The sequence below is a fragment of the Hippopotamus amphibius genome, chromosome 1 (genome assembly GCF_030028045.1).
Source record: "Hippopotamus amphibius kiboko isolate mHipAmp2 chromosome 1, mHipAmp2.hap2, whole genome shotgun sequence".
Classification (NCBI taxonomy): domain Eukaryota; kingdom Metazoa; phylum Chordata; class Mammalia; order Artiodactyla; family Hippopotamidae; genus Hippopotamus; species Hippopotamus amphibius.
The window spans coordinates 42,531,184-42,557,710 of NC_080186.1; the positions used below are offsets into that span (position 1 = coordinate 42,531,184).

The following is a 26,527-nucleotide window of genomic DNA, read 5'->3' on the forward strand; positions in this document are numbered from 1 at the left end:
GAGTGGTACATTTGTTACAATTGATGAACCTGCACTGCACATCATCATCCAAAGTCCATTATTTACACTGGGATTCACTCTTGAATTCTACATTCTATGGATTTTGACGTATATATATATATAGAGAGAGAGAGAGACAGACACACACACACACACACACACACACACACACACTGAAACAGGGACAAAGAGACAGAGAGACAGAGAGATGTATGCACTATTATAACATACACAATAGTTTTACTACCCTAAAAATCTTCTTGTTCCATGCCTGTCATTCTTCCCTCCAACCAGTGATTGTTTAGCTGTTTCCATAGTTTTGCCTTTTCCAGAATGTCATATAGTTGGATTCATACAGTATGTAGCCTTTTCAGGCTTCTTTCTCTTGTTAATATGCATTTAAAGTTCTGTCTTTTGAAGGCTTGATAGCACTTTTTTTTTTTTTTTGCCGCTGAATAATATTTCGTTGTATGGATCTACTTCAATTTATTTACCCACTCACTCACTGAAGGACATCTTGGTTGCTTTCGAGTTTTGGCAATTATGAATAAAGCTGCTATAAACATTCATGTGAAGGTTTTGTGTGGACATATATTTTCAACTCATTTGGGTGTTTACCAAGAAGCATGATTACTAGATCAAATGGTAAGAGGTGTTTAGTTTTGTGAGAAACTGCCAAACTGTCTGCCCAAGTGGTTGTACCATTTTGCATCCCTACCAGCAATGAGTCAGAGTTCTTGTTGCTCCACATCTCATCAGCACTTGGTGGTGTCAGTGTTTGGGATTTTTGCCATTATAATAGGCATATAGTAGTTTTTTGTTGTTTTAATTTTTCATTTCCCTAATAATATATGATGCTGATAATCTTTTCATATGTTTATTTGCCATCTGTATATCTTCTTTTGTTCAGATCTTTTGCTCCTTTTTTAATTGGGTTTTTTTTCTTATTGTTGAGTTTTAAGAGGTCTTTGTATATTTTTAGTAACAGTCTTTTCTTATATGTCTTTTTCGAACACTTTTACCCAGCCTGTGGCTTGTCTTCTCATTCTCTTGATATCTCACTATAGTTTTTTTTTTTTATAAATTTATGTATTTATTTATTTAATTGGCTGTGTTGGATCTTCATTGCTGCACATGGGCTTTCTCTGGTTGCGGTGAGTGGGGGATACTCTTCATTGTGGCGCGTGGGCTTCTCATTGCGGTGGCCTCTCTTGTTGCAGAGCACAGGCTCTAGGCACATGGGCTTCAGTAGTTGCAGCACAGGGGCTCAATAGTTGTGGTGCACGGGCTTAGTTGCTCCGCGGCATGTGATATCTTCCTGGGGCAGGGATCGAATCCGTGTCCCCTGCATTGGCAGGCGGATTCTTACCCACTGCGCCACCTAGGAAGTCCCACTATAGTTTTAATTTATATTTTCCTGCTAAAAATGAGATAATTGTCTTTTCTGAAGTTCATTGGCCACTATGATTTTCTCTTATTTAAAACGCCTGTTCAAATCTTTTACCTCTTTTTCTATTAGTTTGCCTTTTTATTATAAAACTTTAAAAGTTTTATATTAATATAAATGGATTATATTAATATGGATACCTAATCCTTTGTCAGTTATGTTAATTTTGATATCTTCATCCATTTTGTGGCTTTTATTTTCACTATTTTTTAAGTTGAAGTATAGTTGATTTACAATATTGTGTTTCAGGTGTACAGCAAAGTGATTCAGCTTTTACATATATTGTGTGTATATATGTGTATATTTTAGATTCTTTTCCATTAAAGTTATTGGAAGATGTTGAGTATAGTTCCCTGTGCTATTCACTAAATCCTTGTTGCCTATTTTATATATAGTGATGTATATCTGTTAATCTCATACTCTTAATTTATCACTCTCCCCTCCTTCCCCCACTTTTCTCCTTAGGTAGTCATAAGTTTGTTTTCTATGTCTGTGAGTCTGTTTCTATTTTTTTCACTATTTTATGGTTTGTTTTGATGAACAAAAAAGTCTTTAATTTTTAATGTAACCTAATTTCTTAGCCTTTTCCTTTGTTATTTATTTCCTTCCCTACTCCAGAGTCATAAAGATACTCTTCTGTGTTGTCATCTAAGAGTTTTATAGTTTTGACCACAGAGACCTTTCTTTAATCAATCTAGAATTGATATCTGTGTTTGGTATAAATAGCAATCCAATTTCACTTTTTTCCCCACATGTTTACCCATGCCTAGTAACGTTTACTGAAATTCTTTTGGAATTTTGAGGGGAACTGCAGTGCAGTTTTAGATCAATTGGGGAAAAATTGATTCTTTAGAATATTAAGTTTTCTAATCCATGAAAATCATGTTTCTCTGTATTTACATATGTTATGTTTAATATCTTTAATAAAGCTTTATAATTACCTTTATAAAAGCCTTGCACATCTTATACTAGCTTTTTTTAATTTATTTTTATTGAAGTATAGTTGAATTACAGTTCTGTGTTAATTACTGCTGTATAGCAAGGTGACTCAGTTATACATATATACACATTCTTTTCATATTCTTTTCCATTATGGTTTATCATAGGATACTGATTATAGTTCTATACGTATACATAAAACTATACAGTAGGACCTTGTTTTTATCCATTGTATCCATATACCAGTTTGCATCTGCTAATTTCAAACTCTCAATCCAACTCTCTCCCACCCTATACTAGCTTTTATTACAGGAAATTTTCTGTTATGCTTTTATGATATGGTTTTTAAGTAAAGTATTTTGGAAGTTTTTGATTTGTAGGAAAGTTGCAAAGGTTAAATATAGTATTGAGCTATCTTGTACTTTACCCATTTTCCCCGGTGTTAAAAATCTTTTTACCATGGTACATTTGTCAAAACTAAGAAACCAGCTTCAGTACATCAGTATTAACCAGCTCCAGACTTTATTTGAGTTTCACCAGTTTTCACATGAATTTACTTTTGCTCCTTCAAGACCTAATCCAGTATATTGCATTGCATTTGTCTCTAATTTCTTCTGCTCTGTGTATCTCAGTCTTTCCTTGTTTTACCTGAGCTTTACAGTTTTGAGGAGTACTGACCATGTATTTTGTAAAATATTCCTCAATTTGGATTTATCTGATATTTTTCTCATTATTATACTGGGCTCATGGATTTGGGGGAAGAATAACACTGAAGTGAAATTTATATGATTTTTAAAATATTTTGTTGACATATAATTACCTACAATAGAATGCAAGACCTTAGATGTTCCACTCAGTAAATACTGACAATTGTATATACGTTTAAACAACACTGAAAATAAGATACAGAATGTTTTTATCATCTGAAAAAGTTCCTTCATGTCCCCTTCCAGTCAGTTCCTCTAACCATCCCATGTAAGCACTTTCTGATTTATATCAACAAAATTTAGTTTTAATCTGTTCCTAGGTTTCATTCAAATGGAATCATATAATATATATATTTTACATATGGCTTTCACTTAATACAAATTTTGGGCATTCATCCATGTTACTGTATGTGTTAAAACTTTGTTCTTTTTATTAGTAAGTAGTATTCCATTGTATGAATATACAATAACGTTTATGTATGCTCTTATTGATGGACATTTGAGTTGTTTTCAGTTCTTGACTGGTATGAATAAGGCTGCTCTAAATATTTATGTACTTTTAGTAAACATATATTTTCATTTTTCTTGGAAAAATACCTGACCATGGAGTTGGTGGGACTTGGGTAGACATATGTGTATTTTTATAAGAAACTGCCAAACAAATTTCCAAAATGGTTATAACTTATTTCACTCCCATCAACAATAAGTGAGTGCTCCAGTTGCTCCATATCCTTGCCAACATTTGGTGTTATTAGAATTTTTTTATTTTAGCCATTTTAACGGGCCTGTAATGGCATTTCAGTGTGCTTTTAATTTACATTTTCCTGGTAACTAAAGATGTTGAGCACCTTTTCATGTGTTCATTGGCTAGTTGCATTTTTTTGTATGTGACCTGACAGTTCAAGTTTTTGCTCATTTTTAAATTGATTTAGTGGCTTGCTTTAGTTTGTTTTTTAAATTAATGACTTGTAGGAATCCTAAATACAATTTGGAATTAGTCTATTGTAAGATACATATGTTGTGAATGATTTTTTCCAAACGGTAGCTTGTCTCTTCATTTTTATAATGGTACCAGTTGGTAGACAGAAATTTTTAATGTTAATAAAGACCAATCTATGATTTTTTTCTTTTAAAAGAAATTGGTATCCTAACAAATATTTATCTTTCTAAGTTTGCAAAAATAGTCTATATTTTCTTTTATCTTTGCTGTATAGTATTGGGTTTTATGTTTAGGTCTGTGAGGTAAAAGTCAAGTTTCATCATTTTCTATGATGATATCCAGTTGTTCCAGAAAATTATGTTAAAAAGACATTCTTTCCCCATTGAACTAATTAGTCGCTTCAAATGAAAATCAATCTACTGTTTATGCATTGGTTTATTTATTGAACTCTGTATTCTTTTTAGTGAACTATTTGTCCTTAAATAACACTGTACTGTCTTGATTACTGTAGCTTTATGTCACAGAATCAAGAATAGTAAGTCCTCCAACTTTATTCTTCTTTGTTCAAGAATATTTTGGCTATTCTAGGTGCTTTGTTTTTCCATATAATTTTGAAAGCAGCTTGTTTAGTTCTTCAAAAGGGACTGCTTGAATTTTTACTGAACTGGCATTGAATTTATATATCTGTGTAGGGAGAATGGATATCTTAATATTGATTCTTCTGATCTATGAGGATAATATTACTCTACTTTTATTGACATTTAATTTAAATGTATTAATTTAATTTATTGAGGTGTTCTTTTATTTTAGTTCATAGTTTTCAGTATAGAAGTCCTTCATATTTGTTTTAGATTTACTTATAGGTATTGTTGTGCTATGGTAAATAGTATTGATTTAAAATTTTTTCCCCAATTTGTTGTTAGTAAATATAAATACAATTGATTTATTTTATTCTGAATTACAGATCAAAAGGTTGCAAAACAAAAATTATAAAGATGTCCTGTATACCCATTATGCACTTCCCCCAATGACAACATCTTATATAAGTATACTTTATAAAAAGTATACTTTATACTTTATTATAAGCATACATTATCAAAACCAGGAAATTTAGACTATAGACCTAACTTAGAGTTTACCAGTTTTTGCATGTACTTGCTTTTTGTTGTTTTTGTATACATAATTCTATGACATTTTATCATATGTATAGATTTGTATAACCACCACAACAATCAACATATAGAATTGTTCCATCACCATAAAGGAACTCCCTCATACTATCCTTTATACTCACTCCCTCCCTCCCTTTCCTTAACCTCTGGCAACCACTGATCTGTTCTCCATCTCTAAAATTTCCTCATTTCTGGAATGTTATATAAATGGAATCATATAACATTTGGCCTTTTGAGCTCAGCTTTTCTTCACTTAGCATAATGCCCTTAGATTCCTCCATATCATTGCATGTATCAATAGTTTTTTCCTTTTTTATTGCTGAGTAGTGTAACATTGTGTGGATATACCACAGTTTGTTCAACCATTTACTGTTGAGGAATATTTGAGTTGTTTCCAATTGGGAGCTATTAGAAAATAAGGATGCCACGATCATTTGTGTATAGGCTTTTCTGAAAACATTAGTTTTAGTTTCTCTAGAATAAATACCTAGGAATGCAGTTGCTGGATCAGGTGGTAAATATGCTTAATTTTTTAAAAAATTATTTTTTTTTATTTTTTTATTTTTTAAGAACTTTTATTGAGATACAGTTAGCAGACAATAAACAGCATATATTTAGAGTGTACAATTTGGTGTCCCAATCTCCCAATTCATTCCCCCCCAACCCTCCCTGCTTTCCCCACTTGGTGTCCATGTGCTTGTTCTCTACACCTGTGTCTCTATTTCTGCCTTACATTTCCTCTTTCATAGTTGTTAGCATTTGCCTTATGTATTGAGGTGCTCCTATATTGGGTGCATATATGTTTATAATTGTTATCTCCTCTTCTTGGATTGATCCCTTGATCTTTATGTAATGTCCTTTCTTGTCTCTTGTAACATTGTTTATTTTAAAGTCTATTTTATCTGATATGAGTATTGCTGCTCCAGCTTTCTTTTGATTTCCATTTGCATGGAATATCTTTTTCCATCCCCTCACTTTCAGTCTGTATGTGTCCCTAGGTCTGAAGTGGGTCTCTTGTAGACAGCATATATATGGGTCTTGTTTTTGTATCCACTCAGCCAGTCTGTGTCTTCTGGTTGGTGCATTTAGTCCATTTACATTCAAGGTAATTGTCGATATGTATGTTCCTATTACCATTTTCTTAATTGTTTTGTTGTTGTTTTTGTAGGTCCTTTTCTTCTCTTGTGTTTCCCACTTAAAGAAGTTCCTTTAGCATGTGTTGTAGGGCTGGTTTGGTGGTGCTGAATTCTCTTAGCTGTTGCTTGTCTGTAAAGCTTTTGATTTCTCCATCGAATCTGAATGAGATCCTTGCTGGGCAGAGTATTCTTGGTTGTAGGTTCTTCCCTTTCATCACTTGAAATATATCATGCCACTCCCTTCTGGCTTGCAGAGTTTCTGCTGAGAAATCAGCTGTTAACCTTATGGGAGTTCCCATGTATGTTATTTGTTGTTTTTCCCTTGTTGCTTTTAATAACATTTCTCTGTCTTTAATTTTTGTCAACTTGACTAATATATGTCTTGGTGTGTTTCTCCTTGGATTTATCCTGCCTGGGACTCTCTGCGCTTCCTGGGCTTGGGTAGCTATTTCCTTTCCCATGTTAGGGAAGTTTTCAACTATAATCTCTTCCAATATTTTCTCGGGTCCTTTCTCTCTCTCTTCTCCTTCTGGGACCCCTATAATGCGAATGTTGGTGTGTTTAACGTTGTCCCAGAGGTATCTTAGGTTGTCTTCAGTTCTTTTCATTCTTTTTTCTTTATTCTTTTCCACATCAGTGATTATCACCATTCTGTCTTCCAGGTCACTTATTCGCCCTTCTGCCTCAGTTATTCTGCTATTGGTTCCTTCTAGTGTATTTTTCATTTCCATTATTGTGTTGCATATCTCTGTTTGTTTGCTCTTTAATTCTTCTAGGTCTTTGGTAAACTTTTCAATCTTTGCATCCAGTCTTTTTTCAAAGTCCTGGATCATCTTCACTATCATTATTCTGAATTCTTTTTCTGGAAGGGTTCCTATCTCCTCTTCATTTAGTTGTCTTCCTGGGGTTTTATCCTGTCCCTTCATCTGGTACAAAGTCCTCTGCTTTTTCATTTTCTCTATCTTTCTGTGGCTGTGGTTTTCAGTTCCACAAGACGAAATACTGCTGATACTGCTTGATACTGCTGTCTGCCCTCTTGTGGAGGAAGCTATCTAGGAGGCTCCTGTGTGATTCCTGATGGGAGGGACTGATGGTGGGTAGGGCTGGGTGGGTGGAGCTCAGTAAAGCTTTAATCTGATTTGGTGGGCAGAGCTCAGTAAAACTTTAATCTGCTTGTCTCCCAATGGGTAGGGCTGTGTTCACACCTTGTTGGTTGTTTGGCCTGAGGCCACCTAGTGCTGGAGCCCACAGGCTCTTTGGTGGGGCTAATGGCAGACTCTGGGAGGGCTCACACCAATAAGCACTTCCCCAAACCCCTGCTGCCAGTGCCCCTGCCTCCTCGGTGAGGCACAGCTGCCCCCCTACCTCTGCAGGCAACCCTCCAACACTAGCAGGTAGGTCTGGTTCAGTCTCCTATGGGGTAACTGCTCCTTCCCCCTGGGTCCTGGTGAGCACATTTTTTTGTGTGCCCTCCAAGAGTGGAGTCTCTGTTTCCACAAGTCCTGTGGAGGTCCTGCAATCAAATCCCATTGGCTTTCAGAGTCTGATTCTCTGGGGATTCCTCCTCCCGTTGCTGGACTCCCAGGTTGGGAAGCCTGATGTGGGGCTCAGAACCCTCACTTTAGTGGGTGGACTTCCTCAGTATAACTGTTCTCCAGTTTGTGAGTCACCCACCCAGCATTTATGGGATTTGATTTTAATGCGATTGCGCCCCTCCTACCATCTCACTGCGGCTTCTCCTTTGTCTCTGGATGTGGGGTGTCTTTTATGGTGAGTTCAAGTGTCTTTCTGTCGATGATTGTTCAGTAGTTAGTTTTAATTCTGGTGCTCTTGCAAGAGGGAGTGAGCGCACGTCCTCCTACTCCGCCACCTTAATCCTATCTCTAGTATGCTTAATTTATAAAGAAATTCCCAGATTGATTTCCAGATTGTACCATATTACATATACACCAGTAATGTATAAGAGAATCATGTTTCTGTATCCTCATTACCATTTGGTATTTAGCAACATTTTAGAATTTAGCCATTTAAATGTGTTTAGTGATTTTAATTTGCATTTCTTTAATGGGCAGTCATGTTGAATAGCTTTTCATATTTTTTTTTGCCATCTATATATCTTCTTTGGTGAAGAGTCTCTTCAAGTCTCTTGTGCATTTGCTAATTGGATTATCTTTCTGTTTAATTTAGAGAGTATATTCTGGATACAAGTCTTTTTGTCGGATATGTGATTTACAAATATTTTCTCCCATTTGGTGACTTGTGTTTTCATCCTCTCAACAGAGAATTTTGCAAAGCATAAGTTTTTAATTTTGGTGAAGTCCAATTTATCCATTTTTTCCTTTTTATTTTGTTTTTATTGGAGGGTGGTTGATTTACAATGTTTTGTCAATTACTGCTGTACAGCAAAGTGATTCAGTTATATGTATATATACATTCTTTTTTATATTCTTTTCCATTATGGTTTATCATGGGATATTGACTATAGTTCTCTGTGCTATATAGTAGGACCTTGTTGTTTATCCATTCTATATGTGAAAGCTTACATCTGCTAACCTCAACCTTCTACTCTATCCCTCCCCCAGGCCCCCTCCCTTAGCAATCACTAGTCTGTTCTCTATGTCCAGATTCTTTTTCTGTTTCATAGTTAGGTTCATTTGTGTCATATTTTAGATTCCACTTATAAGTGACATCATATGGTATTTGTCTTTCTTTTTCTGACTTACTTCACTGAGCATGATAATCTCTAGTTGCATCCATGTTGCTGCAAATGGCATATTTCATTCTTTTTTATGGCTGAGTAGTATTCCATTGTATATACGTACCACATCTTCTTTATCCATTCATCTGTCAGTGGACATTTAGGTTGTTTCCATGTCTTGGCTATTGTGAATAGTACTGCTATGAACATAGGGGTGCATGTATTTTTTTGAAACAAAGTTTTATCCAGATGTATGCCCAGGAGTGGGATTGCTGGATCATATGGTAATTCTATTTTTAGTTTTCTGAGGAACCTCCATACTATTTTCCACAGGGGCTGCACCAACTTACATTCCCACCAACAGTGTACGAGGGTTCCATTTTCTCCACACCCTCTCCAGCATTTGTTATTTGTAGACTTTTTAATGATAGCCATTCTGACTGGTGTGAGGTGGTACCTCATTGTAGTTGATTTGCATTTCTTTACTATTAGCACTGTTGAGCATCTTTTCATGTGCCTATTAGCCATCTGTATTTCTTCTTTGGAGAAATGTGTGTTTAGGCCTTCTGCCCAGTTTTTGATTGGGTTGCTTTCTTTTTTGTTGTTGAGCTGTACATTTTTCCTTTTTGAATCATGCTTTTAGTGTCATGTCCAAAAACTTTTAGTCTAACTCTAGGTCACAAGAATTTGCTTCTAAGTTCTCTTATAAAAGTTTGTTAGTTTTGAGTTGTTTTGTTTTATGTTTAACAGCTTTATTGAGATATAGTTCATATGCCATTCAGTTTGCCTTTTTAATGTGTATAGTTTTTAGATATTCACAGAGTTGTAGAACTGTCTTCATAATCAGTTTAGAACATTTTTGTCACCTCAAAAAGAAACACTGTACCCTTAGTGATCACTGCCCCTCCATTTTCCTCCAACCCTCCTAGGCCTAGACAACCACTAATCTACTTTCTGTATCTATGAATTTGCCTGTTCTGGAATTTCTTATAAATAGAAATATATAATATATGGCCTCTTGTATCTGCTTTTTCATTTAGCATAATGTTTTCAAGGTCCATCTGTTATTGCATATATCAGTATTTTATTCTTTTTCATGGCTGAATAATATTCCATTGTATGGATATATCACACTTTATTTGTCCATTTATCAGTTGAAAGACATTTTGTTTCCACTTCTTAACTGTTATGAATAACACTGCTATGAACATTTGTATAAAAGTTTTTGTGTGGATATATGTTTTCATTTCTCTCAGGTATATACCTGGGAGTGGAAATGCTGTGTCATATGGTAACTCTATGTTTAATCTTTGAAGAACTGCCAGACTGTTAACCAAAGTGTCTGCACCATTTTATATCCCCAGAGGCAGTGTATGAAGATTATATTTTGTGACACCGTTGCTAACCCTTGTTTTTAACCTGACTTTTTTATTATAGTTATCCTAGTGGGGATCAAGTGGCATCTCATCATGGTTTTGATTTGCATTTCCTTAAAGCCTAATGATGTTGAAAATAATTTCATGTGCTTATTATATATTTGTATATCTTCTTTAGAGAAATATCTATTCAAAGGCTTTGTCCTTTTTTCTTTTTTGGGCTATTTGTCTTTTTATTGTTGCATCATAAGAGTTCTTTATATATTCTATTTTTATTTTTATTTTTTGACATACAATAAACTGCATATATTTAAATTGTACCATTTGATATATTTTTTTCTTATTAGTAATGTATATATGGCAACCCAATTCAACCCACTCCAACCCTCCCAGCTTTCCCCCTTTAGTGTCCATATGTTTGTTGTCTACATCTGTGTCTCTGTTTCTGCCTTGCAAACTTGTCGATACGTACCATTTTTCTAGATTCCACATACATGCATTAATATACATTTATTTTTCTCTTTCTGACTTACTTCACTCTGTATGACAGTCTCTAGGTCCATCCATTGTCTCTACAAATGACCCAATTTCATTCCTTTTTATGGCTGAATAATATTCCGTTGTATATATGTACCACATCTTCTTTATCCATTCATCTATTGATGGACATTTAGGTTGCTTCCAGGACCTGGCTATTGTAAATAGTGCTGCAATGAACATTGGGGTGCATGTGTCTTTTTGAATTATGATTTTCTCTGGGTATATGCCCAGTAGTGGGATTGCTGGGTCATACAGTAATTCCAATTTTAGTTTTTTGAGGAACCTACATGCTGTTCTCCAGAGTGGCTGTATCAATTCACATTCCCACCAACAGTGCAAGAGTGTTCTCTTTTCTCCACACCCTCTCCAGAATTTATTGTTTCTAGATTTTCTGTCTACAGCCACACCACCCTGAATGCACCCGATCTCAATTCATCTAGATTTTCTGATGATGTCCCTTCTAACCAGTGTGAGGTGATATCTCATTGTAGTTTTGATTTGCACTTCCCTAATATTTAGTGATGCTGAGCATCTTTTCATGTGCCTCTTGACCATCTGTATGTCTTCTTTGGAGAAATGCCTGTTTAGGTCTTCTGCCCATTTTTTGATTGGATTGTTTGTTTTTTTGATATTGAGCCGCATGAACTGTTTAAATATTTTGGAGATTAATCCTTTGTTGATTCATTTGCAAATATTTTCTCCCATTCTTAGGGTTGTCTTTTTGTCTTGTTTATAGTTTCCTTTACTGTGCAAAAGCTTTTAAGTTTCATTAGGTCTGACTTGTTCATTTTTGTTTTTATTTCCACTGCTCTAGGAAGAGGGTCAAAAAAGATCTTGCTGTGATTTATGTCAAAGAATATCTTCCTATGTTTTCCTCTAAGAGTTTTATAGTGTCTGGCCTTACATTTCATTCTGTAATCCATTTTGAGTTTATTTTTGTGTATGGTGTTAGGGAGTGTTCTAATTTCATTCTTTTATATGTAGCTGTCCAGGTTTCCCAGCACCACTTATTGAAGAGGCTGCCTTTTCTCCATTGTATATCCTTGCCTCCTTTGTTGTAGATTACTTGACCGTAGGTGTTTGGGTTTATCTCTGGGGTTTCTATCCTGTTCCATTGATCTATATTTCTGTTTTTGTGCCAATACCATATTGTCTTGATTACTGTAGCTTTGTAGTATAGTCTGAAGTCAGGGAGTCTGATTCCTCCAGCTTCGTTTTTTTCCCTCAATATTGCTTTGGCTATTCGGGGTCTTTTGGTCTCCATACAATTTTTAGGATTTTTTGTTCTAGTTCTGTAAAAAATGTCATTGGTAATTTGATAAGGATTGCGTAGAATCTGCAGATTGCTTTGGGTAGTATAGTCATTTTCACAATATTGATTCTTCCAATCCAAGAACATGGTATATCTCTCCATCTGTGTTGTCTTTGATTTCTTTTATTAGTGTCTTATAATTTTCTGAGTACAGGTCTTTTACCTCCTTAGGTAGGTTTATTCCTAGGTATTTTACTCTTTTTGTTGCAGTGGTGAATGGGATTGTTTTCTTAATTTATCTTTCCGATCTTTCATTGTTAGTGTATAGGAATGCAAAAGATTTTTCTGTGTTAATTTTGTATCCTGCAACTTTATGAAATTCATTGATTAGCTCAAGTAGTTTTCTGGTGGCATCTTTAGGATTTTCTATGTATAATATCATGTCATCTGTGAACAGGGACAGTTTTACTTCTTCTTTTCCAATTTGGATTGCTTTGATTTCTTTTTCTTCTCTGATTGCTGTGGCAAGGACTTCCAAAACTATGTTGAATAGTAGTGGTGAGAGTGGACATCCTTGTCTTGTTCCTGATCTTAGAGGGAATGCTTTCAGTTTTTCGCCATTAAGAATGATGTTTGCTGTGGGTTTGTCGTATATGGCCTTTATCATGCTGAGGTAGGTTCTCTCTATGCCCACCTTCTGGAGAGTTTTTATCATAAATGGATGCTGAATTTTGTCAAAAGCTTTTTCTGCATCTATTGAGATAATCATATGGTTTTTATTCTTTAATTTGTTAATATGGTGTATCATATTGATTGATTTGTGTATATTGAAGAATCCTTGTATCCCTGGGAGAAATCCAACTTGATTATGGTGTATGACCCTCTGAATGTGTTGTTGGATTCTGTTTGCTGGTATTTTGTTAAGGATTTTGCCTCTATATTCATCAGTGATATGGCCTGTGATTTTTTTTGTAGTATCTTTGTCTGGTTTCGGTTTCTGGGTGATGGTGGCCTCACAGAACGAGTTTGGGCATGTTCCTTCCTCTGCAATTTTTTGAAAGAGTTTTAGAAAGATAGGTGTTAGCTCTCCTCTAGCTGTTTGATAGAACTCACCTGTGAAGCCATCTTGTCCTGGACTTTTGTTTGTTGGGAGATTTTTAATCACAGTTTCAATTCCATTACTTGTGATTGGTCTGTTCATATTTTCTATTTCTTCCTGATTTAGTCTTAGAAGGTTATACTTTTCTAAGAACTTTTTCATTTCTTTCAGGTTGTTCATTTTGTTGGCATATAGTTGCTTGTGGTAGTCTCTTATGGTGCTTTTTATTTCTGTGGTGTCCATTGTAACTTCTCCTGTTTCATTTCTAATTTTATTGATTTGGTCCTCTCCCTCTTTTTCTTGATGAGTCTGGCTAAAGGTTTATCAATTTTATTTATCTTCTCAAAGAACCAGCTTTTAGTTTTATTGATCTTTGCTATTGTTTTCTTTATTTCTATTTCATTTATTTCTGCTCTGATCTTAATAATTTCTTTCCTTCTACAAACTTTGGGTTTTGTTTGTTCTTCTTTCTCTAGTTTCTTTAGGTGTAAAGTTAGGTTATTTATTTGGGATTTTTCTTGTTTCTTGAGGTAGGATTGTATTGCTATAAACTTCCCTCTTAAAACTGCTTTTGTTTCATCCCATAGGTTTTGGCTCGTGTTTTCGTTGTCATTTGTCTCTAGGTAGTTTTTGATTTCCTCTTTGATTTCTTCAGTGATCGCTTAGTTATTCAGTAGGGTATTGTTTAGCCTCCATGTGTTTGTGTTTTTTACAGCTTTTTACAGCTTTTTCCCTATAATTGATTTCTAATCTCATAGCATTGTGGTCAGAAAGGATGCTTGATAAAATTTCAATTTTCTTAAATTTACTGAGGCTTGATTTATGACCCAAGATGTGATCTATCCTGGAGATGTTCCATGTGCACTTGAGAAGAAAGTGTAATCTGTTGTTTTTGGATTGAATGTCCTTTAAATATCAATTAAAACTATCTGGTCTATTGTGTCATTAAAAGCTTGTGTTTCCTTATTAATTTTCTGTTTGGATGATCTATCCATTGGTGTAAGTGGGGTGTTAAAGTCCCCCACTATTATTGTGTTACTGTCGATTTCCTCTTTTATAGTTGTCAGCATTTTCCTTATGTACTGAGGTGCTCCTATATTGGGTGCATACACATTTATAATTATTGTATCTTATTCTTGGATTGATCCCTCAATCATTATTTACTGTCCTTTCTTGTCTCTTGCAACATTCTTAATTTTAAAGTCTATTTTATCTGATATGAATATTGCTACTCCAGCTTTCTTTTGATTTCAATTTGCGTGGAATATCTTTTTCTATCCCCTCATTTTCAGTCTTTTTGTGTTTCTAGGTCTGAAATGGGCCTCTTGTAAACAGTATATATATGGGTCTTGTTTTTGTATCCATTCAGCCAGTCTGTGTCTTCTGGTTGGGGCATTTAGTCCATTTACATTCAAGGTAATTGTCGATATGTGTGTTCCTATTGCCATATTCTTAATTGCTTTGGGTTTGTCTTTGTAGGTCCTTTTCTTCTCTTGTGTTTCCCACTTAAAGAAGTTCCTTTAGCATGTGTTGTAGGGCTGGCTTGGTGGTACTGAATTCTCTTAGCTGTTGCTTGTCTGTAAAGCTTTTGATTTCTCCATCGAATCTGAATGAGATCCTTGCTGGGTAGAGTATTCTTGGTTGTAGGTTCTTCCCTTTCATCACTTGAAATATATCATGCCACTCCCTTCTGGCTTGCAGAGTTTCTGCTGAGAAATCAGCCGTTAACCTTATGGGAGTTCCCATGTATGTTATTTGTTGTTTTTCCCTTGTTGCTTTTAATAATTTTTCTTTATCTTTAATTTCTGTTAATTTGATTACTACATGTCTTGGCATGTTTCTCCTTGGGTTTATCCTGCCTGGGACTCTCTGTGCTTCCTGGACTTGTGTGGCTGTTTCCTTTCCCACGTTAGGGAATTTTTTGACTATAATCTCTTCCAATGTTTTTTTCAGGTTCTTTCCCTCTCTCTTTTCCTTCTGAGACCCTATAATGCAAAAGTTGGTGCATTTAATATTGTCCCAGAGGTCTCTTAGGCTGTCTTCATTTCTTCTTATTCTTTTTTCTTTATTCTGTTCCATGGCAGTGATTTCCACCATTCTGTCTTCCAGATAAGTTATCTGTTCTTTTGCCTCAGTTATTCTGCTATTGATTCCTTCTAGTGTATTTTTCATTTCAGTTATTGTATTGCTCATCTCTGTTTATTTTTTAATTCTTCTAGGTCTTTGTTAAACATTTCTTGCATCTTATCCATTCTTTTTCCAAGGTCATGGATCATCTTCACCATCATTATTCTGAAATCTTTTTCTGGAAGTTTGCCCATCTCTACTTCATTTAGTTGTTTTTCTGGGATTTTATCTTGTTCCTTCATCTAGTAGAAAGTCATGTCTTTTCATTTTTTCTCTCTCTGTGGCTGTGGTTTTCATTCCACAGGCTGCAGGATTATAGTTCTTCTTGATACTGCTGTCTGCCCTCTGATGGATGAGGCTACCTAAGAGGCTTGTGCATACTTCCTGATGGGAGGGACTGGTGGTAGGTAAGGCTGGGTGTTGCTCTGGTGGGCAGAGCTCAGTAAAACTTTAATCTGCTTGTCTGCTGATGGGAGAGGCTGAATTCCCTCCCTGTTGGTTGTTTGGCCTGAGGTGACCCAGCACTGGAGCTTACAGACTCTTTGGTGGGGCTAATGGCAGACTCCAGGAGGGCTCACACCAATGAGTACTTCCCAGAACTTCTGCTGCAAGTGGCCTTGTCCCCGTGGTGAGCCACAGCTGCCCCCTGCCTCTGCAGGAGACCCTCCAACACTAGCAGTTAGGTCTGGTTCAGTCTCCTATGGGGTCACTGCTCCTTCCCCCAGGTCCTGGTGCACACATTACTTTGTGTGTGCCTTCAACGAATGGAGTCTCTATTTCTCCCAGTCCTGTGGAAGTCCTGCAATCAAATCCCGCTGGCATTTAAAGTCTGATTCTCTGGGGATTCCTCCTCATGTTGTCAGACCCCCAAGGCTGAGCCTGACGTGGGGCTCAGAACCCTCACTCCAGTGGGTAGACTTCTGTGGTATAATTGTTCTCCAGTTTGTGAGTTGCTCACCATGGGTTATGTGATTCAATTGTATCGTGATTGCACCCCTCCTAGCATCTCGTGTGGCTTTTCCTTTGTCTTTGGATGTGGGGTATCTCTTTTGGTGAGTTCCAGTGTCTTCCTGTTGATGACTGTTTAGCGGTTAGTTGTGATTACGGTGCTTTTGCAGGAGGGAGTGAGCACACATCCATCTACTCTGCCATCTTCAGAGTTCTTAATATATATTCTACATCAGATTTGTGATTTGTAAACATCTTCTCCCATTTCACGGGTTGTCTTTTCACTTTTTTATGGTTTTATTTGAAGAACCAAAGTTTTTAATATTCATGAGTCCAATTTACCTATCTTTTCTTTTGTTGCTTGTGTCTTTGGTGTCATATCTATAATCACTGCTTAATTGAGGTCATAAAGATTTATGCCTGTTTTCTTCTAAGAGTTTAACAGTTTTAGCTCTTATATTTAAGTGTTTGTTCCATTTTGAGTTAGTTTTTTTGTATATGATGTAAGGTATGTGTCCAGCTTCACTTATTTGCATGTATATACCTAGTTGTCCCAACACCATTTGTTAAAAAGAGTATTCTTTTCCTATCAAATTGCTTTAGAACTCTTGTCAAAAATCAAGTGACTGTAAATATGAGCATTTATTTCTAGAATCTCAGTTCTATTCCATTGATCTATATATCTATCCTTATACCAATACCACACTGTCTTAATTACTGTAGCTTTGTAGTAAGTTTTGATATCAGTAAGTTCTCCAAATTTGTTTTTCATTTTCAAGATTTTTTTGGCTATTTTAGTTTTACATTTTATATTTCTATCTTTGATCCATTTTAGTTAATTTTTGTATAAGGTGTGATGTTTAAATCAAAGTTCATTTTTGGGAGGCTGTTGATGTCATACTATTCTGGTACTATCTATTGCATTGAATTGTTTTTCAGCTTTTGTCAAAAATCCATTGGGCATATATGTGTGAGTCTATTTATGCATTCTCTATCTGGTTCATTGACCTGTGCATCTATCTCTACCAATATCACACTCTAGCTGTATAGTAAATTATAAAATTGAGCAGTATGATTACTCCAATTTCATTCTTCTTTTTCAACATTGTTTTAGGTTTTCTTTTGTGTGTGTGTGTCCATATAAATTTTATGGTCAACTTATCTCTAGCTAGAAAAAATCTTTTTGAGATCATGATGAGAATTATTTATTTATTTATTTTGGCTGTGCCACCCAGGAGCCACACGGAGATCTTAGTTCCCCAACCAAGGATGGAACCCATGCCCCCTGCAGTGGAAGTGTGAAGTCTTTACCACTGGACAGCCAGGGAAGTCCTAAGAGTTACATTTAGTTTATAGATTAGTTTGTAATGAATTGCCATCTTTACTATAGTTGACCTGTGTTCTATGACCTTTATAAATAAATTTATCTTTTACATCTAGGAGTTTTTTTGAGGACCCCCAAAAGGTTTTCTTCATGTACAATCGTGTGATCTGTGAAAAACATCAGTTTTACTTTTTTTCCAATGTTTATACTTTTATTTTTTCATCTTATTGCATTGGACAGGACCTCTGGTATAATGATGAATAAAAGTACTGAGAGCAGATACCCTTTTATTTTCTGATTTTAGGATTTCAGCTTTTCATCATTAAATAGGAGATTAGCTATAGAATTTTTGTAGATGCATATTGTCAGACTGAGGAAATTCCCTTCTGTTCCTAGTTTACTGAGAGGTTTGTCTGTTTGTTTTTGTTTGTTTTGCCATGAAGGGTTACTGATATTGCCAGATGCTTTTCCTGCATCTTTTGAAATTGTTCACATGGGTTTTAGCTTTTATTTTGTTAATGCAAATTACATTGAATTTCAAATGTTAATTCGACCCTGTATTCCTGGAATAAACCCCACTGGATTTGATTTACTCATATATTTTAAATAATTTTTGCATCTATGTTAACAAGGGATACTATTTTATAGTTTTCGTATCTTGTAATATTTTGTAAGATTTCAGAATCACAGTTTTATTCTGATCACAAAACAATTGGGAAATATTTCCTGCTCCTCTACTTTCTGAAAAATTTTTATGTGGAATTGGTTATATTGCTTTCTCAAACTTATTTCTGGAATTCACCAATGAAGTTGTCAAAGTCTGGAATATTCTTCAAGAGAAAATTTTTGACTATGAATTTAGCCCCTTTAATAGATATGAAACTATTTTAATGTTCTATTTTGTATGTTTTAGAAATTTTTTTCAGTTAATTTGTCCATTTTATCTAAATTGTTACGTTTATTGGCAGAAAGTTTTTAATAGTTTCTTCTTACTATGCTTCTAAAATCATAGAATCTTTAGTGATGTCACTCTTTTTATTCCTGATTACATTTTTCTTTTCCTAAATCAGTCTTGCCTGGAGTTTTCTGTTTTATTACACAGAGACTTTTGTTCTTTTAGAATATAAACATTTAATATTTAAACTTTCCTCTAAGCACTTCTTTTGTTGCATCCCACAAATTTTTATATGTTTTGTTTTCATAATTATTTAGTTCAAAATATTTTAAAACTTCCTTTCTTTGTCTTCCAACAATATTGATATTTTTGAAGAATACAAGCCAGTTATTTTATAGATCATAGACTGTTCCTCAGTGTGACTTTTCCTTGCAGTCAAACTCAGCTTATCACGTCTGAAGGCATACAGTGTTCATCTGATCTTCCCTGGTGATTTTAGTTGATTGAACAATCAAGATGATATCTGTTCTTCCCTCACTGTATTATTTCTGTTTTTACTCTTGCAGTTAATAAACAGTCTGTGTGGTGACACTTTGAAAACATGTAAATATCCTCCTCTTCATCAAACTCTACTTGCTAGCTCTATAAATTATTATTGCTTGAGATAATCTTTACAAAACTGTGGCAAAATGATGATTTTCTAATTCTACCACTCCCACCCATATTTGTCATTTGGCTTTCTACTGTAAGTAAGAAGCCCTCCCCTCTTCCTTATTTTATTTACTTATTATTAGTATAGACTCATGGATTTCTGTTTTATTCAGCAGATTATAATCCATTACTATCATTATTTTGATGCTCAAATTTTCCTAAATTTAACCAGTGAGCCACTTGTTCAAGATTATTTCTTTGTCTTTTTTATATGTCCCCTTCATTTTTTGAGTCTTTACTTCTTTTTTTTAATATTTATTTATTTATTTTATTTTGTCTGTGTTGGGTCTTAGTTGTGGCATGTGGGATCTTCATTGCAACATATGGGATCTTTCGTTGCAGCATGCTTGGCCTTCGTTGCGGCACTCAGGCTCTTTGTTGTGGCATGCAGGCTCTTCATTGCAGTGTGGGGGCTTTTCTCTAGCTGTGGCACATGGAATTCTCTCTAGTTGCAGTGTGCAGGCTCTCTAGTTGTGGCGTGCGGGCTTAGTCCCCCATGGCATGTGGGATCTTAGTTCCCCGACCAGGGATCAAACCCCTGTCCCCTATATTGGAAGGTGGATTCTTAGCCACTGGACCACCAGGAAAGTCATGAGTCTTTATTTACTTCTGATACTATAGTATCATTTTTGAAAGAATAATCATTGTATTAATATCTTCATATCCTAACATATTTAAATATTTCCTTACTCTTGGAATTTTAAATTGTAGGTTTTTAAAATGCTAAACAGTGTTGTGATAAACATTCTGGTAACTGAATATTTATAGAAATCCAAAATTATTTACCTGGCATAATAAATTTCTAGAAGTGGATTTGTTAAATTGCCTTCCAAAAAAATTATACCTATTTATATATAGCAATATATAAGAATGCCCATTTTGTCATTACCTTAGTTTGGGTAGAATTTTAATCTGTCTAGGGCCTTACTCAGTGGTTCCCAGACCAACAGTATCAGCATTGCCTGGGGGCCTGTTAGAAATGCAGACCCCACTCCAGACCTACTGAGTTAGAGTCTGCATTTTAACAGTTTCCCCCAGGTGATATATAGGCACATGAAAGTCTGAGAAGCAGTGTTCTAACATCATTTGTACAGGAATCACAAATTGAATTGGTCCTAAGTCCAGGCAAGGTAAGTCATGAGCCCATACTGGCTTTTATATTAATCAAAGGTGAAAATGACCAAAAAGTAAAATAGGTTGTAAAAAAAGTACTTGTGTGTTATCATATATATATGTATATCCCATATATATGTATACCCTATATATATGTATATCCTAAGCAAGCATTTTTGGTGAACAGGACAGTGAAGATCAGCATAGAGTACCAATACTGTTCCCCTGTAACAGTGGTCCCCAACCCCCCGGGCCGCTAATGGGTACCTGTCCCCAGCCTGTTAGGAACCGGGCCACACAGCAGGAGGTGAGTAGTGGGCCAGCCAGCAAAGCTTCATCTGCCACTCCCCATGGCTCACACTACCGCCTGAACCATCCCCCACCCACCAGTTTGTGGAAAAATTGTCTTCCTCAAGACCTGTCCCTGGTGCCAGAAAGGTTGGGGATGTCTTCCCTATAACACAAGAGACAGTGTTATCGCTCTGTCTTCACCTACTGTATACCAGACAGCCTATGCCCTAGCTTATGGCTTATCTAGTGGTCTAAGGAAAAACTGAATCAGAACCGCTTGTGGAGTGTTCCACAAGGCATACTCCTAAACCCTACTGGTAGAAAATCTGTTTTAATAGCACCTGATATTCTGTACAAGAATCAGCATGATTCTGATGCCCTAAGTTTGAGAGCTGTTACACCACCACGCTTCCCAGAACACATCTGGAATATATTATTTGATCAAATGTTTTATTTGCTTCAAAAGAATAGTCGCATTTTTATAAAAGCCTTCAGCCAGAATTCACTTTTTTGTTGTTATTAGTTAATAGAATGAGTATAGAAATTGTAATTACTTTTTTAGCCCTCTCTAGTTCTAACCAGGTGACTCTAAGTTAGTGAGAATGGATAGAAATCATCCTGTTGAGCTCTATTTCACCCTTCATTCCTTATCCTGGAGACTGCCTTCTTGGACCAATTCACATTCTTTTCAAGTGATACCTCAGCACTTTTTCTTTCTTGTCAGTATACTTTGGTGAAATAAATTCATATCATGAAAAAAATATGATTCTGTCAAAAATTTATTATGATGTTAAATATATTATTCTCATATAAATATATATCAAATGAATTATTTTAAAAGTTAATTTTTTAAATACAAATAACATTTTTTTAATGTAGGAGGAGCAAAGAAAAACGGAAACAGAGCATATAAAAGGTACTTTCTCTCAACAATTTATTAGAAGAAATTGTAATCAACTTCCAAAAATTCACATTTTAAAGACTCAAGAGCCTATCCTAAATATATCCTAAATATCTAAATATTTTTTAAAATCATAAAAATTCAAGGGGAACATTTATTTATTAGTATATAAATTGGCCTATATTTTTTAGAAAACAAGATTTACAGTGTCCTATCTTAAATTAAAATGTTAAATTTTAATTTTTGTCCCTTGTTTATATCCAAAGGTATCATAGTCAATACCACGTAATGATGATGGAGAGTCAAAAGACATGAGTGTTTTGTAACCCTTTAGGTATTGACTTAGTACCTCAACACATTACCCTCCTACGTAATTTTAGAAATGCTGAATATAAAATGTAATAAGGTATTTAAAATAGCTTTTAAAATTAATGTTATATATTCATATCAAAAATTAATATGTAAAATATTATAAAAGATATTTTAGGATATCGTATAAATGTGATATTTTCTAGAACTTAACATTTTTTATTTACAACTATACAGCATAAGTAATGTAGTGGGAGAAGCATGGGACTTAGAATAACACAAGTCTAGATTGAATCTAGATTTTATATCTGATTATAGTGATTCATTCCTCTAAGTCTCAGTCTTAGTCATATCTTTTGTGAAGTAGGGCTAATAACTACCTTGAAGAATAATTACCTCGAAGAATAATTGAGAGGATAAATGAGATGTGGAAGTATATCGAACTGCTTTGTAAATTGTAAGGCACTATATGAATGTTAGTTGTTACTTTAATTGGTGTACGGCCACTCATGGGCCCTTCCCACTGTGAATCAAACATTTTGTAATCTACCTGCTTAAGGTGGCATTTTTAAATTTATGTTTTAAATAAGACAATATTTAGCTGTAAATTGTTAAGAAACTGTCTGCCATCTCTGATTTTAAGGGACATTCAAAAACTGAGCTTTCTAGCTTGTTTAGAATCTTCTCCTGTTAAAACAGGTTGATTTTATTTAGAATAGATTTTTCTACTCTTTATTATCATGAAAATATTGCTGATTCCCCATAACATATTTAACATTGTATGAATGATGATAGCAACTTAGAATTTTCATTGTTGCATCATCCTGTTCATTAAAACCCTAAAAAGAGTTTGAATTTTAGAAAGTAACATTATCCTTATAATTAAGATTTGGCTAATGAATATGTAATATTCATAGTAAATCTAATTCTTTACAGCAATTAAAGATCATTCTAAAGATGAATTCTGCCTTGCAACAAAGAAGGTTATTTGTGACCCCTCAGAGACAAGCTCGGCAGCAAATCCCAGCAGTGTTACCTTAAGCTTATCAACATTACCATCTGATTCTTACTACAGCCAAAGTATAGAAGTAGCTGATGACTGGTTTTCTGATGATTCTCTAGTGAGAAAGAGCCCTCCAATGCCTTTTCTTGGGGAGCCTCTAATGGAAAAAGTATTTTCATACTTGTCAACCATTCCACTAGAAGACTGTACCGGAACTGTACTAAATATGACACTTTATGATGATCAAAAAGATGACAACATTAAGGAAATATTTACACGAAGAAATACAGAGGTTGAAATACAAAACCTTCAACATAATAGTGAATGATTTTTTCTTTTGAAACTTTGTGTGCACTGAAATCATGTAAAGTTAAAAGTGAATTACCAGCTTCTGAGTCTCTTAACATGTCCATGCTAATATTGCTTTTCTTGTTCTTTACCATAGAATGGTCCTACTTTCCTTGCCAATTATTTCTAGAAACAAAATTACAAGAATAACTGGAGTGATATCATAAACATTAAGTTTAACTCCTTATATCTCATCAAAGGACATAAATAATACAAATGTATTTCGGCACACAGGAGAAATACTTTAAGAAATCTTTGGCACAAACACATTTTTAATAAAACATTTGCAGCATTCCTTTATACTTTTGACATTTTCAGTTTTATTTCAGTGTGGGTAAGGCTGGGCGGAATACTTCCATCAGCTATTCTGAATTTTAAATACATAAATCACCTACCATTTAAATCTTATTATGCCATGATTTTCATAAGCAATATAACTTTGCTCCTTTAGGGGAGCCTGGTACACTGTGAAGAGTATAGAAAATAATTTTCTTTGCTTTCTCCTATATGTGTTTCTCAGAATGGCCCTCCAACCCTTACCCCCCTATGAAGAAGATGTGAGCAGCTATGTTCATAGGCACCTGACTCTAGCTAGATGACCAGAATCCCTTTCTAATTTGAGAGACCCTTGATCAGATTTCTATGTAAGGCTCTAAGGGATTTCTGACACCCACCCTGTAATTAATCTTGTTTTATTTCTTTCTCATATTCTTCATGTAATCAGTCTCTGTTTTTCTTTCTCTTGGGAAAAACAATTAACAAAATATAATATTACATTTTGTGCTTAAAATACTCATACCAGAACCTGTGCATATCTTCCCAAGTGATAAATCATGCCTGTTACAATAAATAAAAAGAAACTTGTCTCAAATATGGTAGTAGCATTATCCAGGCTGATCACTTCTCTCCTAGGGGGAATATTAAAAAGGAATAGAACACCTCTCTCTTTTGAAGCATCTGGTCATTTCTACTGATTGTAGGTTGTGAGAACATCTCTTTATCCATTCCTAGATCAAAACAAGCTACTTCAGCTCAAGGTTTGTAAGGAGTGGTAAAAAGTATTTTGAATTGGTCTCTGTCTCTTGGTGTTCTACCAACATCTATCTTACTGTCTATCCCAGAGAAGAAAGTCATCTCTAATTTTGATAAGATTCTAAAACTTCCCTAGGAATTTGGGGTTGGAGACAAGAGATTCTAGCGTTGGTCTGACTAATTTCTGGAATAGAGGAAACATGAATTAAGGAACTATGAGTTGCCATGTCCCACCCTGTAGTTTAGGAAGAAAAAAAACCCAGCAAATCTGATAGAGCAGTGAAATATTTGCAAAGTGAAGAACAGTGATGAGAGATCAAGGGAATGTGATTCCTGGCTTTCTAACAGTGCTGCATTCCCTTATTCCAGCCCTTCATGAATCCTGCCCTCAAATCCTAATTATAAATTCCCCTTTTTGCTTAAGCTCACAAGATTTGATTTCTGTTGCTAGCCACCATTCCTGAGGCCTGTTTTTAACTGTTTTTCTTAGCTTTGGTAAGGTACCCTTGTAATGTTTTAATGTTATCCTTTTTGCATAAAGTTGAATTTTGTTTCTGTTACTATAACCAAAGCATCCTAACCAAATTCTTGTCATTACAAATGAGAAATAAAGAGATCTATGCATTTAAAGTAATTGTTACACTGAAGTGATAGAATAAACTGAGTTTATTTCTTCAAAATCTAATACATTTACTTGTTTATTAAAATGTTACTTTGTATCATAGGTATATACATTGTTCTCTTTGAAAAGCCTAATGAGTGAGCAGTACATATGAAATTACACCAGTCTAAAATAATCTTATTTTCAAGAACTGTGAAGGAGCTGAGATTTCACCATCCATACCAACTGACAAGTTAACCTGCAACAGTTTCATGTCTCTTAGGTCAGCCACAAAGGACAGTTTATTATTCATAGCCAAAGTATCATCATTTTTGCCTCATTTCCTGAGCCTCAGTTCCCACAGGGCACTGGGAAGAGACCCAGATAATACCTGCACAGTGGACTGCATAACAGGAAAGGAGCACTGAGTTGAGGGAACCAAATATTTTATAATGGGCAGTAAGCATACCAGCCCTTTGTATCATAGGAAGTCACAATATATTCCAAGACTCTTTGCTACATAAACATCCTTGAAAAGAGTTTGGCAAGCTGTGTCTTTGCTTACAGGCATGAAGAAATACAAGAGATCTATAATTAGCCTTGCCATAGGGTGTTGGTTACAGTTGTTTTTTTGTTTTTTAATCACAAATACCTGGAAACTAATGCAAATTAGTTTAGGACAAAAATTTTTATTTTGTAAATAGAATTCAAATAATGGTTAAGAAACTAAATATAGGAAGCACAAGGTTGTAACGGGGCCTCAGGAACAGATGGAACAGGCTCAAAGTCCATCAGGAGTTTCTCTATGCACACCAGTCAAGTTTTGATGAAGGAATATGAACCATTGTCATGTATGAGAAAAGGGATTTATTGTAGGAATTATATCTTATGTAGTTGTAGGAAAAGCTGGGGAAGTGAAGGTTTAGGAGAGAAGTTGGAGAATCAGAGAAGTCACCAGTCAGATAACCTGAGAAGCCGCCTTGTCGGACTGCCACAATATTACTGTTGGCGGCGGCGGGGAGGGGGAGGGAAGGCTTGTGGGAACGTCTATAGGGAGATGTGCCTCTGAGTAGCAACTACCTTGACAGTACTTTACCAACCATCGGGTGGTGACCCTGGGGCCATTTTTTGTCAATAGGGGCAGTAGTTAGGAGGAAAAGCTGGACATGGGGAAGAAGAACTGAAAACATGGCAGAGGAGAGTGAGGACAATTTGGAACCCACTGTCCTCTCTGCTGTTACCACAGCACATGATGACCTTCACAGAGTAATGGCTCCTGCTTAAATTCTGTGTTCCAAATATTGCACATATTCCTCTTTTGGCCAACTCTAACCCAGAATCATATAGGGAAAAGGATACTAGGAAACATAATTCTAGCTTAACGAGTTAACAGAGTAAAAACTACCTCAGTCCACTCATCAATTTGTCATTCATTTACACTTTAACAATATTTAAAACTTCTGTATAGCAAAATAGGAATCATGTTCTTATGTTCCATGATGCAAGATCCCTCCTATAACAAACAATACACCAGGACTCTCCCCAGTGGCGGATACAAAGTCCCATATGTCACTTTATCCATCTTTAGTGATATTTTTTCATCTAGTGAGACAGATCT

The 26,527-nt window shown here is 35.2% G+C and overlaps 1 protein-coding gene across 1 annotated transcript in view; it reads left to right on the forward strand.

Moving 5' to 3' along the window:
• C1H1orf185 (chromosome 1 C1orf185 homolog) overlaps positions 1–23,336 on the forward strand; it is a 35,954-nt gene extending 12,618 nt beyond the window's left edge. The window contains exons 4-5 of the mRNA XM_057744742.1: positions 21,595–21,631; positions 22,862–23,336. Coding sequence (XP_057600725.1) covers positions 21,595–21,631; positions 22,862–23,256 — 432 coding nt within the window. The 3' untranslated portion in view covers positions 23,257–23,336. The remainder of the gene's footprint in view (positions 1–21,594; positions 21,632–22,861) is intronic.
• The last annotated feature ends 3,191 nt before the right edge of the window (positions 23,337–26,527 follow it).